The 13,382-nt window shown below is 34.7% G+C and overlaps 1 protein-coding gene across 7 annotated transcripts in view; it reads right to left on the minus strand.

Moving 5' to 3' along the window:
- The window catches only part of AKAP9 (A-kinase anchoring protein 9), a 150,828-nt gene that overhangs the window by 117,079 nt on the left and 20,367 nt on the right, over positions 1-13,382 (minus strand). For all 7 annotated transcript variants that reach the window (XM_060108824.1, XM_060108825.1, XM_060108820.1 and 4 more), the window contains exons 2-3: positions 11,875-12,129; positions 4,058-4,102 (exon numbers count right to left, since the gene is read on the minus strand). In XM_060108824.1, the coding sequence (XP_059964807.1) occupies positions 4,058-4,102; positions 11,875-12,129 (300 nt within the window). The remainder of the gene's footprint in view (positions 1-4,057; positions 4,103-11,874; positions 12,130-13,382) is intronic.

Below are 13,382 nucleotides of genomic sequence, written 5' to 3' on the forward strand. Positions count from 1 at the left end.
GATTTGGGAAAGTACAAATAAGGTACATTCTAAATTTTAAAATGTTCTGTAGAGTATCATCTCCTAAAAATACTGCTATTCAGAAAGAATCAGAGGAAAGATGACTCTTATTTTATAATCATAAAATGTTCTTCACACAAAAACTTTTCCTTTCAGTGGACATCAGTTCAAAAACACAGAAGAACAACTCACTCTTTATTTATGATTAACACCTTATCCTTATTATACTTAATTTGGCAGTATGTACAAAAATATTAATAATGGATGTTTTAATAAAAAATAAGAAGAATCTAATAGTTCATAAAGTTCATAAAAATTATAGGAGTTCAGTGTGCCTAGCTGACTCCTGGAATTAGAGCCAAGAAACTAATGAAGTTAAGATCATTCATTCAAAGTCAAAGTTAAGTATCAAGCACCATGTTGTACACCTTCAGTATATAAGCTGAAGACAGGGAGGGAGAAAATGAAAATAAGGTGAAGTTAAAAAGAAGAAAGAAAGAAACCCAAGTCAAGTTGAAAAGCTAATTTTATGTTACTTAATGGCTGGCTATAGGCTATGTCTCCAACTCCAGCCAGTCACTTCATAAATGTCGTGAGTCCTGTAAGTGACTTGGTTAAGAAGTTCTGAATAATCAGTTGAAGTCCATAAAAAGACTGTAAGCCCTACTATCATTTCATCTTTCTATACATAGCAAAGCATATTTATTTACTTATCTCTGTATGTTGCCTGTAGCATTTCCAACTTTCCCCAAATAACCCTGCTCTAATGGTATCGATAAAAATATTTTATGTAAATATGGTATTCTAGATATGAAACGTCCCTTCACCAAGAACTAAAAAGATTATGTATAATTTAAATTAACTCGTAAGAAGGATATTTTTTATTTAGTCTGATTTCTCTAGTATCCATAATTGGATATATTTTTATACAGAACAGATCTTAGGGAGATCACAGGATAAAATTATCTGACTAATCCTTTCTAGACCTGAATTCATTTTTTAATCCAAGGGGTATACTAGCCACAGAAGTCAAGAACATTAAGCACATACCGTATCTATCAAAATAAAATTTCTAAACTAATTGCTAATTAAACATAGAATCAGAATCTGAAATCCTTCTGAGAATAAACTGTTAAAAGAATTCTCATCACTCATTAGTTTCATATAAACTTAGTGTGAAGAAAAGCATACATCTAGTGAAGCACAGTAAAAAAACCCACAAGCTTTGCTGATTGTTTTTTATATATCAAACATCATACTAAAATTACCAAATAACCCTCAAAACTACCCTGTGGTATAGATATTATTTCCCCCATTTTACAGGTAAGGAAACTGTATTTCAGAGTTTAAGTGATGTGTCCAAATTCATCCTGCTCAGAGGTGAATAAGCTGAAATTTGAAAATAGGACTTTCTGGCTCCAAAGCCCGTTCTCTTTTACATCACCTTATTTCCCTATGTACCAGAAAAATGACAGTGATATTTAGACAAAATACAAGATAATTATGTGTCTTATGATTAAAACCATGTAAGTTTGAAATTTTAAGAATATTCAAATGCAAACCAGAGCAGCCAAGACTGTTTTATACTTCACAAATCTGTTATTTGTAGTGAAGTTATATGTGTTGCCTAGAAAGGAATTTCATTTTAGAGGTCCCTTAAGAGTTCTAATGTGAAGAGTACTACAGTGTGAGATTTACTCCTTGTTAATTTTTTAATTTTTATTGAAATATAGTTGATTTACCATGTTGTGTATTCTTTGGTTTATAAATTTGACCTACTGAACATTTTTCTGCCTCCTAAGACTGTGAATATGGCTTAGAAGTCCCCTGAAATTCTAGCTCAGTCAAACCAGTACAATGTCATTAAATCAAGTAGCTAAAGACCCAAAACTAGCCCAGAGTATCATGGATTGAAGCCATACCCATTTTAGCAATCTTGATGAGACATCATCAAATATTTCACAGACTATCAATTTTATACTATTTTCTATACACATAGTAAAATATGTAAATTTCTCAAAGTATAATCCATTATGAAACTAGGCCCAAAATGGGTAATATTAGAAGGATTATGATTCAAATCTGGTCATATCTGTCAAAGATTATTTCATAATTATCTTTCAACGTAACCTTCTAAATCACTGATTTTTTCAACTTATAAATCAGCTAATCAATTGAGTTTTTGTGACCAGTGTTAGAAAGAAAAAGTATCAGAGGGCTGGTCACATAGTAAAGTATCTTTTCCTGAAAGTTTGGTTTAAAAAAATATGTATGTATGAATATGTATATATTACTCATGTGCACAATTATTCATGTATACAACTATACACATATATGTAATACATACATAAATATATAAAATTAAATACACATATATGTAAAATATATTTCTTATTGTTAAATCATGGACAACGTGTTTTTTTGGTTTTTTTAAGATTTGTATTACACTTTAAAAAAAATAATAAATTTATTTATTTTTGGCTGCATTGGGTCTTCACTGCTGCACGCAAGCTTTCTCTAGTTGCAGCACGAGGGCTTCTCATTGCGGTAGCTTCTCTTTGTGGCACAGTATGGGCTTTAGGCACACGGGCTTCAGTAGTTGTGGCATGCAGGCTCAATAGTTGTGGCTTGCGGGCTCTAAAGCACAGGCTCAGTAGTTGTGGCGCATGGGCTTAGTTGCTCCACGACACGTGGGATCTTCCCAGACCTGGGCTTGAACCCGTGTGCATTGTCAGGACAGCTTCTTAACCACTGAACCACCAGGGAAGACCTGGACAACATGCTTTAACTTTTATCTGTAGGACTTATATTTAAAATTATTTGTACCTCATTTTGAAATGCATCATATTTACTAGGTATCACAATAAAAATTTAAAATATAAATTTTAACCAAATTTCACAGGCATGTATTAGATGGTCTGATCTGTAGCCACTTAGATTATAAAAAAAATTCACTTTGGTATAAAGAAAAAAAAAATGCACTTGTGGAATCCTGGGCTGCCCGAAAGTTACCAGTAGTTCAAGTGCCAAACCATCTTAAACTTCAATCAAGAAAGACAAGCTCTAAGAATTAAGGTATTATGGAAGAGAAAAGCAGTGTTTTAATATCTAAGTCCCAAATTTAAAGTCACAAGGGCAGATTCTCTGAATTGCAAGCTGTAATTTTAAACTGAGATACTTCCCATAAAGGCAAATTTATGTAGCCTAAACTGGGCACTAATTTATTTATTTAACATTGGTTAATTATTTCCCTGACCAGATCACTAAGAAGTATATTCCCAGCTTTTAAACACATTAAACTTTTGAAGTGTAAAAGTTTTCACTCCCATTAGCAATCCAAAATAGTAATAAGTTCATTTAAGTACATGAAGTTTTCTTTTCTTTCCTATTAGACATCTACAATAAATCAAAACTTATAGAATACACTGAGTTGTTGAACCATTCAAAGTAAGTAAGTTTTCCATGTCCTCAAATACTGGACCAAAAAAAAATGACAATCATATCTAAAAGAATAAGAAAAAAATAAGAAAAAGATAAAATGACATACATTTATTAACACATAAAGAAGGTATTTCCTAAAGTGTCCAATGCCCACGTTAGCTTTTAACACCTAAATTAAAAATCACTACTGTAACATTAATTTCAATAAATGAATTTATGTAATTAACTAGAATTCAAGCAGTTGTAAAAAGCATTACACAAAATAAAATACCCTATAATATGAAATGTTTACTGTGTTAAATATGGATACCTTATATCATGTATCCTAGAAACCCAATTTCAAACACTTTCTTAGAAACTAAAACAAGGCCTCAATCTAATTAAGGACCAACTTATTCAAACAGATTTAAGACTTTAGTTAATAATCTGAAAAAAGATATGTCTGAAAAATATAAACTTCAGGTTTTCTAGGTCATTTACATTACATCATACTGTGCTATATTCTTATTATATTTATAAAAACATAAAGCATGTGTTACAAGTAATAAAGTATTAATAATCAACAATAATTTCAAAAAAAAAATGAAATGTCAATCACAGTGTTACTTATCCTTACCTCTGAACTATAATCATCTGCCGTGGTTGAAATTTCACTTTCCGGCTAAAACAGAAAGTAAAAACTGATTATATTAAAGCCTTTCTACTGCGTCCCCTCTCCAAATATTGTACTTTATTAGCCCATTACTACTGGTAACTTATGATAGAATACTCAAAAAATATTACTAAAAAACAGGCAAAAAATTATTAAATTCTTTAAAAATTCCACTGATTATGAATCACAATGGCTAAATAACACATCTAAAATTTATCACTAGGTAGTTTTCTAAATATAAAAGTATCAAGAAGTACTTTCACACAGGGTCTTTTATAAACTACAAATCATTTGTAAGACAAAAGCACCAAAAAAGATATCATCCCTCTAATTCTTACATCTCTTTTAAATAAAATAAAGTCTTAAATTGTTACTCCAAAAAGTTCAATTTCTTTAAAATGAAGAATCATCAAATTTTGGTGCTAGAAAAGTAGCAACAACTTGAAGAAAATTACCAACCTCCGTTGTTATTAACACTGTTGCAGCTTACAAAAAACTTTCAAAGACATTCTTGCTTCATCCTTACATCCCTGGGATTTGGGTATGAAGTGAGTGGCTTTTCTAAGCTTCCCTCAGCTTAGAAGTACTAGGAAGAGTCAAAGAGGAAACCTAAATTTTCACTGCTTTCACTGTTCACACGCTCTCATCAAATCTAAGAATCTAATTTTACAAGTGAGAAAAGAGACCCAGATATTTCATTTTTTCACTCAACAAATATGAACCATATATGAACCCAATATAGAAGCACCTACATAAAACAAATACTAACGGACATAAAGGGAGAAACTGATGGAAATATAATAATAATAGGAGACTTTAACACCCCTCTGACATCAATGGACAGATCTTCCAGACAGAAAATCAATAAAGCAACAGAGATCATAAATGACACAATAGAACAGTTAGATTTAATTGATATTTTCAGGACATTACAGCCCCCCAAAACAGACTACATTCTTTTCAAGTGCACATGCAATATTCTCTGGGATAGACCACATACTAGGACACGTGGCAAGCCTAAACAAATTTAAAAGGATAGAAATTATTTCAAGCATCTTTTTTGATCACAACAGCATGAAAGTAGAAATAAACTGCAAAGAGAAAAATGAGAAAAAATGATTACAGGGAGACTAAACAATTTGCTACTAAAAAACTAATGGCTCAACAATGAAATTTAAAAAATACCTTGAGACACATGACAATGAAAACACAACCATACAAAAGCTATGAGATGCAGCAAAAGCAGTCCTAAGAGATAAGTTCATAGTGACACAGTACTTACTCAAAAAACAAGAAATTTCTCAAATCAACAACCTAACCTACCACCTAAAAGAATTGGAAGAAGAAAAAGCAAAACCTAAAGTCAGCAGAAGGAAGGAAATAATAAAGATCAGAGAGGAAATAAATAAAACAGAGATTTAAAAAACAATAGAGGGCTTCCCTGGTGGCGCAGTGGTTGACAGTCTGCCTGCCGATGCAGGGGATACGGGTTTGTGCCCCGGTCTGGGAAGATCCCACATGCCACGGAGCGGCTGGGCCTGTGGGCCATGGCCACTGAGCCTGCACGTCCGGAGCCTGTAGTCCGCAACGGGAGAGGCCACAACAGTGAGAGGCCCTCGTACCGCAAAAAAAATAAAATTAAAAAAAAATAATAAAAAGAAAAAAAAACAATAGAAATAATCACTGAAACGAATTGCTGGTGTTTTGAAAGGACAAAATTGACAAACCTCTGGCAGGGATCACCAAGAAGAAAAGAGGACCAAAATAAAATAAGAAATGAAAGAGGAGAAATAACAACCGATACCACAGAAATACAAAAAAAAAAAGAGAATACTATGAACAATTATGTGCCAACAAATTGGACAACCTAGAAGAAATGGACCAGTTTCTAGAAACATACAGCCCACCAAAACTGAATCAAGAAGAAATAGAGAATTTGAACAGACTGATCACTGCAAGTGAAACACAATCTGTAATTTTAAAAAACTCCCTTCAAACAAAAGTCCAGAACTGGATGGCTTTACTGGGGGATTACTAAACATACAAAGAAGAACTTATATCAATCCTACTCAAATTCTTCCAAAAGATTAAAGGGGAGGGAAAACTCCGAAAGTCATTGTATGAAGCCACTATCACCTTGATACCCAAACCAGACAAAGATACCACAAAAAAAGAAAATTACAATACAATATCTTTGATGAATATAGATGCGAAAATCCTCCACAAAATATTAGCAAACCAAATCCACCAACACATTAAAAAGGATCATACACCATGATTAAGCTGGATTCATCTGAGGTTCACAAGGATGGTTCAACATATGCAAATCAATCAATGTGATACACCACATCAATAGAAGAAAAGACAAAAACCACATGATCATCTCAATAGATGCAGAAAAAGCATTTGATAAAATGCAACATCCATTCTTTTTTAAAAATTAAAAAATTTTATTTTATATTGGAGTATAGTTGATTAACAATGTTGTGTTAGTTTCAGGTGTACAGCAAAGTGATTCAGTTATACATACACATGTATCTATTCTTTTTCAAGTTCTTTTCCCATTTAGGTTATTACAGACCACTAAGCAGAATTTGCTGTGCTATACAGTAGGTCCTTGTTGGTTATCTATTTTATTTTATGTTTTATTATTTTATGTTTATTTTACTTTTGTGTTCATGTTATTGAATACAATTAAACATAATGTTTACATCTATAAAATTATCCTGTGTATACACGTAAAGAAACATTAAAAAATTCTAATAGGGTTATCTATTTTAAATATAGCAGTGTGTACATGTTAATCTCAAACTCCCAATCTATCCCTCCCCCCACCCTTCCCCCGGTAACCATAAATTCATTCTCTAAGTCTGTGAGTCTGTTTCCTGTTTTGTAAATTAGTTCATTTGTATCATTTTTTTAGATTTCACATATAAACAATATCATATGATATTTGTCTTTCTCTGTCTGACTTACTTCACTCTGTATGAAAGACTCTAGGTCCATCCATCATTCTTCTTAATGGCTGAGTAATATTCCATTGTATATGTGTACCACGTCTTCTTTATCCATTCAGCTGTCAATGGATATTTAGACTGTTTCCATGTCTTAGCTATTGTAAACAGCACTGCAATGAACACTGGGGTGCATGTACCCTTTTGAACCATGGTTTTCTCCAGATATATGCTCAGGAGTGGGATTACTGGATCATATGTTAGCTCTATTTTTAGTTTTTTAAGGAACCTCCATACTGTTCTTCATAGTGGCTATACCAATTTATATTCCCACCAGTAACAGGAGGGTTCCCTTTTCTCCACACCCTCTCCAGCATTTATTGTTTGTAGACTTTGTGATGATGGCCATTCTGACTGGTGTGAGGTGGTATCTCATTGTAGTTTTGATTTGCATTTCTCTAATAATTAGCGATGTTGAGCATCTTTTCACGTGCTTCTTGGCCATCTGTATATCTTCTTTGGTAAAATGTGTATATAGGTCTTCTGCCCATTTTTTGATTGGGTTGGGTTTTTTTTTGTATTAAGCCATATGAGCTGTTTGTAAGTTTTGGAGATTAATCCACTGTCGGTCACATCACTTGCAAATATTTTCTCCTATTCTATGCATCATCTTTTCATTTTGTTTACGGTTTCCTTTGCTGTGCAAAAGCTTTTGGGTTTAATTAGGTGTTTATTTTTATTTCCATTACTCTAGGAGACGGATCGAAAAAGATATTGCTGCAATTTATGCCAAAGAGTGTTCTGCCTATGTTTTCCTCTAAGAGTTTTATAGTATCCAGTCTTATATTTAGGTCTTTAATCCATTTTGAGTTTACTTTTGTGAAATATCCATTCATGATTAAAAACTCTTACTAAAGTTGGTATAGAGGGAACATATCTCAACATAATAAAAGTTATTTATCACAAACTCACAGCCAACATAATACTCATATGATTATCATATGATCCAGCAATTCCCCTCCTGGGCATATATATGGAGAAAACTCTAATTGGAAAAGATACATGCACCCCAATGTTCATAGCAGTACTATTTACAATAGCTAAGACACAGAAACAACCTAAGTGTCCATCGACAGATGAATGGATAAAGAAGATGTGATATATACATATATATATAAATAAAATGGAATATTACTCAGCCATAAAAAAGAAATAATGCCATTTGCAGCAACATACAAGGACTTAGAGATTATCACAGTAAGTGAAGTAAGTCAAACAGAGAAAGACAAACATCATATGATATAACTTACATGTGGAATCTAAAAAAAATGACACAAATGAACTTATTTACAAAATAGAAACAAACTCAGACGTAGAAAACAAACTTATGGTTACCAAAGAGGAAGGCAGGGAGTGATAAATTAGAACTTTGGGATTAGCAGATACAATCTACTATATATAAAATAGATAAACAACAAGATCCTACTGTATAGCACATGGAACTATATTCTATATCTTGTAATAAACCCTAATGGAAAAGAATCTGAATGAGTATATATACATATATATGGATGCATATATATACATAAGTATATGTATATATACTTATAACTGAATCACTTTGCTGTACACCAGAAACTAACTCAACATTGTAAATCAACTATATTTCAATTTAAAAACATTAAAAATTAAAAAAAAGCTGATTCATGGGCCCCACCCAGACCTGCTGAATCAGAATCTACATTTTAAAAAGATCCCACATGTGATCTGTATATACATGGAAGTCTGAGAAGTACTCCTCCAAAATGGGGAAAGATAATAAAGTACCTGTCCAATGAGCTCAAAAAAATTAACAGAAACAAAAAACAAAAAAACCCCAACCAAACAAACAAAAAAAGCAAAAATCAAAAAAAAAACCAAACAGGAAGCATCACTGTCTCCTTTCTCATCTACACTTATGGAAATTTTATTCAGCACTCAAGATCAAGTTCCCAGTCAACCTCCTCTCTGATGTAGTAATGATGCCAGGAACAAAAATAAGCTTACTCCTATTCTAAAATCCTGTAGCAGTGGTTCCTAACTTATGTGGCCCTCTTTTAAATCTAAAACACTTTCATGGGACTTCCCAGATGGTCCAGTGGTTAAGAATCCACCTGCCAATGCAGGGGACATCGGTTCGATCTCTGGTCCAGGAAGATACCACATGCCACAGGCAACTGAGCCCATGTGCCACAACTACTGAGCCTGCGCACCACAACTACTGAAGCCCGTGTACTCTAGAGCCTGTGTGCTGCAACTACTGAAGTCTGCACACTCTGGGCCGCATGTGCCACAACTACTGAGCCTGCATGCTGAAACTACTGAGCCTGCATGCTGAAACTACTGAAGCCCGTGTGCCTAGAGCCTGTGTTCAGCAACAAGAGAAGCCACCGCAATGAGAAGCCTGTGCACTGCAACGAAGAGTAGCCCCAACTCACCACAACTAGAGAAAGCCTGTGCGCAGCAATGAAGACCCAGTGTGGCCAAAAAAAAAAAAAAAAAAAAAAAAAAACCACCAAAAAAACCCACTTTCATGATGCAAGTCCTTATGGTTCGCTCACTTACTTATTCTTTTAAATGGCTATTGATTAAATGCATATTGTGTACTAAGAACTGTGCTACTGAGGATAAAATGGTGAACAAGACACTGCACTTGAAATGCTAAAATTCCAGTGAAAGCCCAAGTATTGATTTGTTAGGCAGAAAATGAAAATAAAAACATCTTCAAATCAAATCAAGCACCATGGTTACTATATTGTATTATACAAAAGATCTAGATTTCAACAAAAAGTTACAAATACAGGGCTTCCCTGGTGGCGCAGTGGTTAAGAACCCACCTGCCAATGCAGGGGACACGGGTTCAAGCGCTGGTCCAGGAAGATCCCAAATGCCGTGGAGCAACTAAGCCCATGTGCCACAACTACTGAGCCTGCACTCTAGAGCCCATGAGCCACAACTACTGAAGCCCGTGTGCCTAGAGCCTGTGCTACGCAACAAGAGAAGCCACCGCAGTGAGAAGCCTGCACACCGCAATGAAGAGTAGCCCCTGTTCTTTGCAACTAGAGAAAGCCCACTTGCAGCAAAGAAAACCAATGCAGCCAAAAATAAATAAATAAATATTTAAAAAATTACAAATACACAAAGAAAAAGTAAAGTATGGCCCATACACAAGAAAAACAGTAGTCAGTAGAAACTGTCCCTGAGGAACCATAGATATTGGACTTAATAGACAAAGATTTTAAATTAGCTATTTTTTAAAAAGTCAAATAAATGAAGGAAATAATGTCTAAAAAACTAAAGAAAATTATAAGAACAATGCCTCGCCAAATAGGGAATATAAAAAAAGAAAGAATTTATAAAAGAACCAAAGAGAAATTCTGGAGTTAAAAGTAAAATAACTGAAATGTAAAATTCACTAGAGGGGCTTAACAGGAGATCTGAGGAGGAAGAAGAATCAGAGCAAACTTCAATATAGTTCAACTGAAATTATCCAGTCTGAGAAAAAGAAAAAAGAATTTTAAAAAAATGAACAGATCATCAAAGACCTGTGCAACAAACATACTAACATATGAATAAGGGAGACTCAGAAGGAGAGGAAAGGGTCAGAAAGAATATTCAAAGATATAATGGCTGAAAACGTCCCAAAGTTGATAAAAAACATTAATCTATATATCCAAAATGCTCAAAAAACTCTAAGAAGGAAAAACTCAGATCCACTTTTATGATGAATAGCAAATCTCTATGACATCTTTGACTCAAATCCCTATAAAGCTCAAATCCCTATATATCTAAATCCTATTTCTACCTAAATATGCCAGGGCACAATCCAAATGATCATTTTTTGCCTTGTACAACACTCTTCCTCCTAAGTATGGCATTGTTCTCTACTCCTGGTCTTAGTTGGTAGCTCCACCATCCCACCCACCACCCAATCCACTCTTAACTTCTCCCTCATCTCCTTATTCTTGAAAATTCCATCATTAATGGGAGGAAGAAAATTAGCATTTATTGAGGAAAACTTTCTATGGGCCAGGTACAGCCTCCCTCTGTTCACCATTACCACCATCCTATCCTGATCACTTTGAGATCCGTTTAAAACTAAACTACTGGGGGCTTCCCTGGTGGCGCAGTGGTTGAGAGTCCGCCTGCCGATGCAGGGGACACGGGTTCGTGCCCCAGTCTGGGAAGATCCCACATGCCGCGGAGCGGCTAGGCCCGTGTGCCATGGCCGCTGAGCCTGCACGTCCGGAGCCTGTGCTCCACAACGGGAGAGGCCACAACAGTGAGAGGCCCGCATACCGCAAAAGAAAAAAAAACTAAACTACTTAAGGTTTCCAAATCACATCACACTGTTTCATGTCTTTGAGAATGCTGATTCTTTAGCATGGAGGTTGTCTGCCCTACTTCTTTGCCTCTAGCTAACTCTAACGTACACCTCAAGACTTGGTTCTCTTCCTGGAAACTTTCCCAAATAACACACACAAGACTGATTTGGGCATTCCCCCAAATCATGGTACTTTAGGACACCATGTGCATTGTTGCTAGCATGGCTCTAATCAAGGTACACAGCCTATCTTACATCCACCTTCCTCACTAGAGTGACTTTCAAGGATAGAGACTGTCATATTTATCTTGGTATCCTTGGTGCTCAATCTTTGGTGTAATACAGCTGCTCAATAAGTGTTTGTTAAATCAAGCTCACAAAAATCGCATAGGGTGCTAATGAGCGTTGCCATTACAACTTTACACTTAGAATGCTAGTATTTAAAAATCTGGATGAATACTTACTTCAACAGAGAAGACCTGGTCATGTTTAACTATTTCTCCACTGTGTAGAGTTCTCATTATTGTGGATTCAGGAGTCACAGCTGATCCTAACCTCTGAGAACTATTTGTGCACATTTCATCACTCTGTGATTGCTCAATATTCACAGCATGGTATGCTGACATGTCATGTTTACTACTTGAAGTTTTCCTCTTTTTTTTCTGCTTCTTAGGATTCTGCCCATCAGATTGAGCTTTCCTTTGTCGAAACTCGGCAAGCTACAGAAAAAAAAAATCATCGTTATTGTCAAAGATAATTTTTCTTTATCAGCACTAAGAAAAAAGTAGATTTGGAGTCACTTTCTTTAAAAGATCAACCCATCACTAAAACGATGACAAAATAATGGACAATGGTTACTGTGTTTAACACAAGAATGACTACTGAATTGCCAAGAAACTAGGTATTTCTGAATGAATGCTGTTCAAATGTTGAGAAGAACTGAAAATATCATGTCTAAAGAAAAAAAAATTAGCCCAGCGTTGGGTAGAATAAAAAACAGGCATTCTCATTCACTGTTTAGTGAGAGTATAATCTCTGGATATGAGATTATATGAAAACATAGGAGCTCTAAATGCATTTGCTTTGCAGAATTTCTGTGACTTCCACTTACGTATATTAGTAAATGTAATTATTTCATGCAAAAAGCTTTAGCTATACAAATGATCAATGCAGACTTGTTTATAATGGAAAAAATTATAAATATTTTCAGTATCAAACAGTAGAGCCTCCTAGCCCTTAATCATTTGCATACCATCATCAGGATTTTTGCCATATCCTAGTGTCACCTAAACTTACCAGTTACTTAATATGTTTTAACTAGTGTACTTTTCTTATTTAAATTTATTTTAAAAGGATACTTTCTATCCTTGACATAAATTAAAAGTAACACTTGTCATTTTTTTAAAAATAAAAACAAAAATGAGGGCTTCCCTGGTGGCGCAGTGGTTGAGAGTCCGCCTGCCGATGGGGGAGACGCAGGATCGTGCCCCGGTCCAGGAGGATCCCACATGCCACGGGGTGGCTGGGCCCATGAGCCATGGCCGCTGAGCATGTGCGTCCGGAGTCTGTGCTCCGCAGCGGGAGGGGCCACAACAGTGAGAGGCCCACGTGCCACAAAAAAAAAAAAAAAAAAAAAAAACAAAAAACAAACCCCAAAATGAACACAATGAAAAATAAAACTGTATTATTAAAATTTTAGCTAGATATATTGCTGATGGTTCTAAAAGAAACAGGGAAGTGTTAGAGGGGTGCTAAGGATCTATAAGTATCAGACTTTTGGCTTGTAAGAAACCTGGTTAAAGAAACCTGGAAAAGTAATAGCTTTTTTTTTTACAATACTATCCACTGTTATTTAATACTGGATCAGGATATCACCTAAAATATCTCATCACTACCTATATCAGAAGTATGGATAATATATTTTGGGCAACACTAGATTAATTCAATTAAAATAATACTAATGCAAACCATT

The sequence above is a fragment of the Mesoplodon densirostris genome, chromosome 9, assembly GCF_025265405.1.
Source record: "Mesoplodon densirostris isolate mMesDen1 chromosome 9, mMesDen1 primary haplotype, whole genome shotgun sequence".
Lineage (NCBI taxonomy): Eukaryota > Metazoa > Chordata > Mammalia > Artiodactyla > Ziphiidae > Mesoplodon > Mesoplodon densirostris.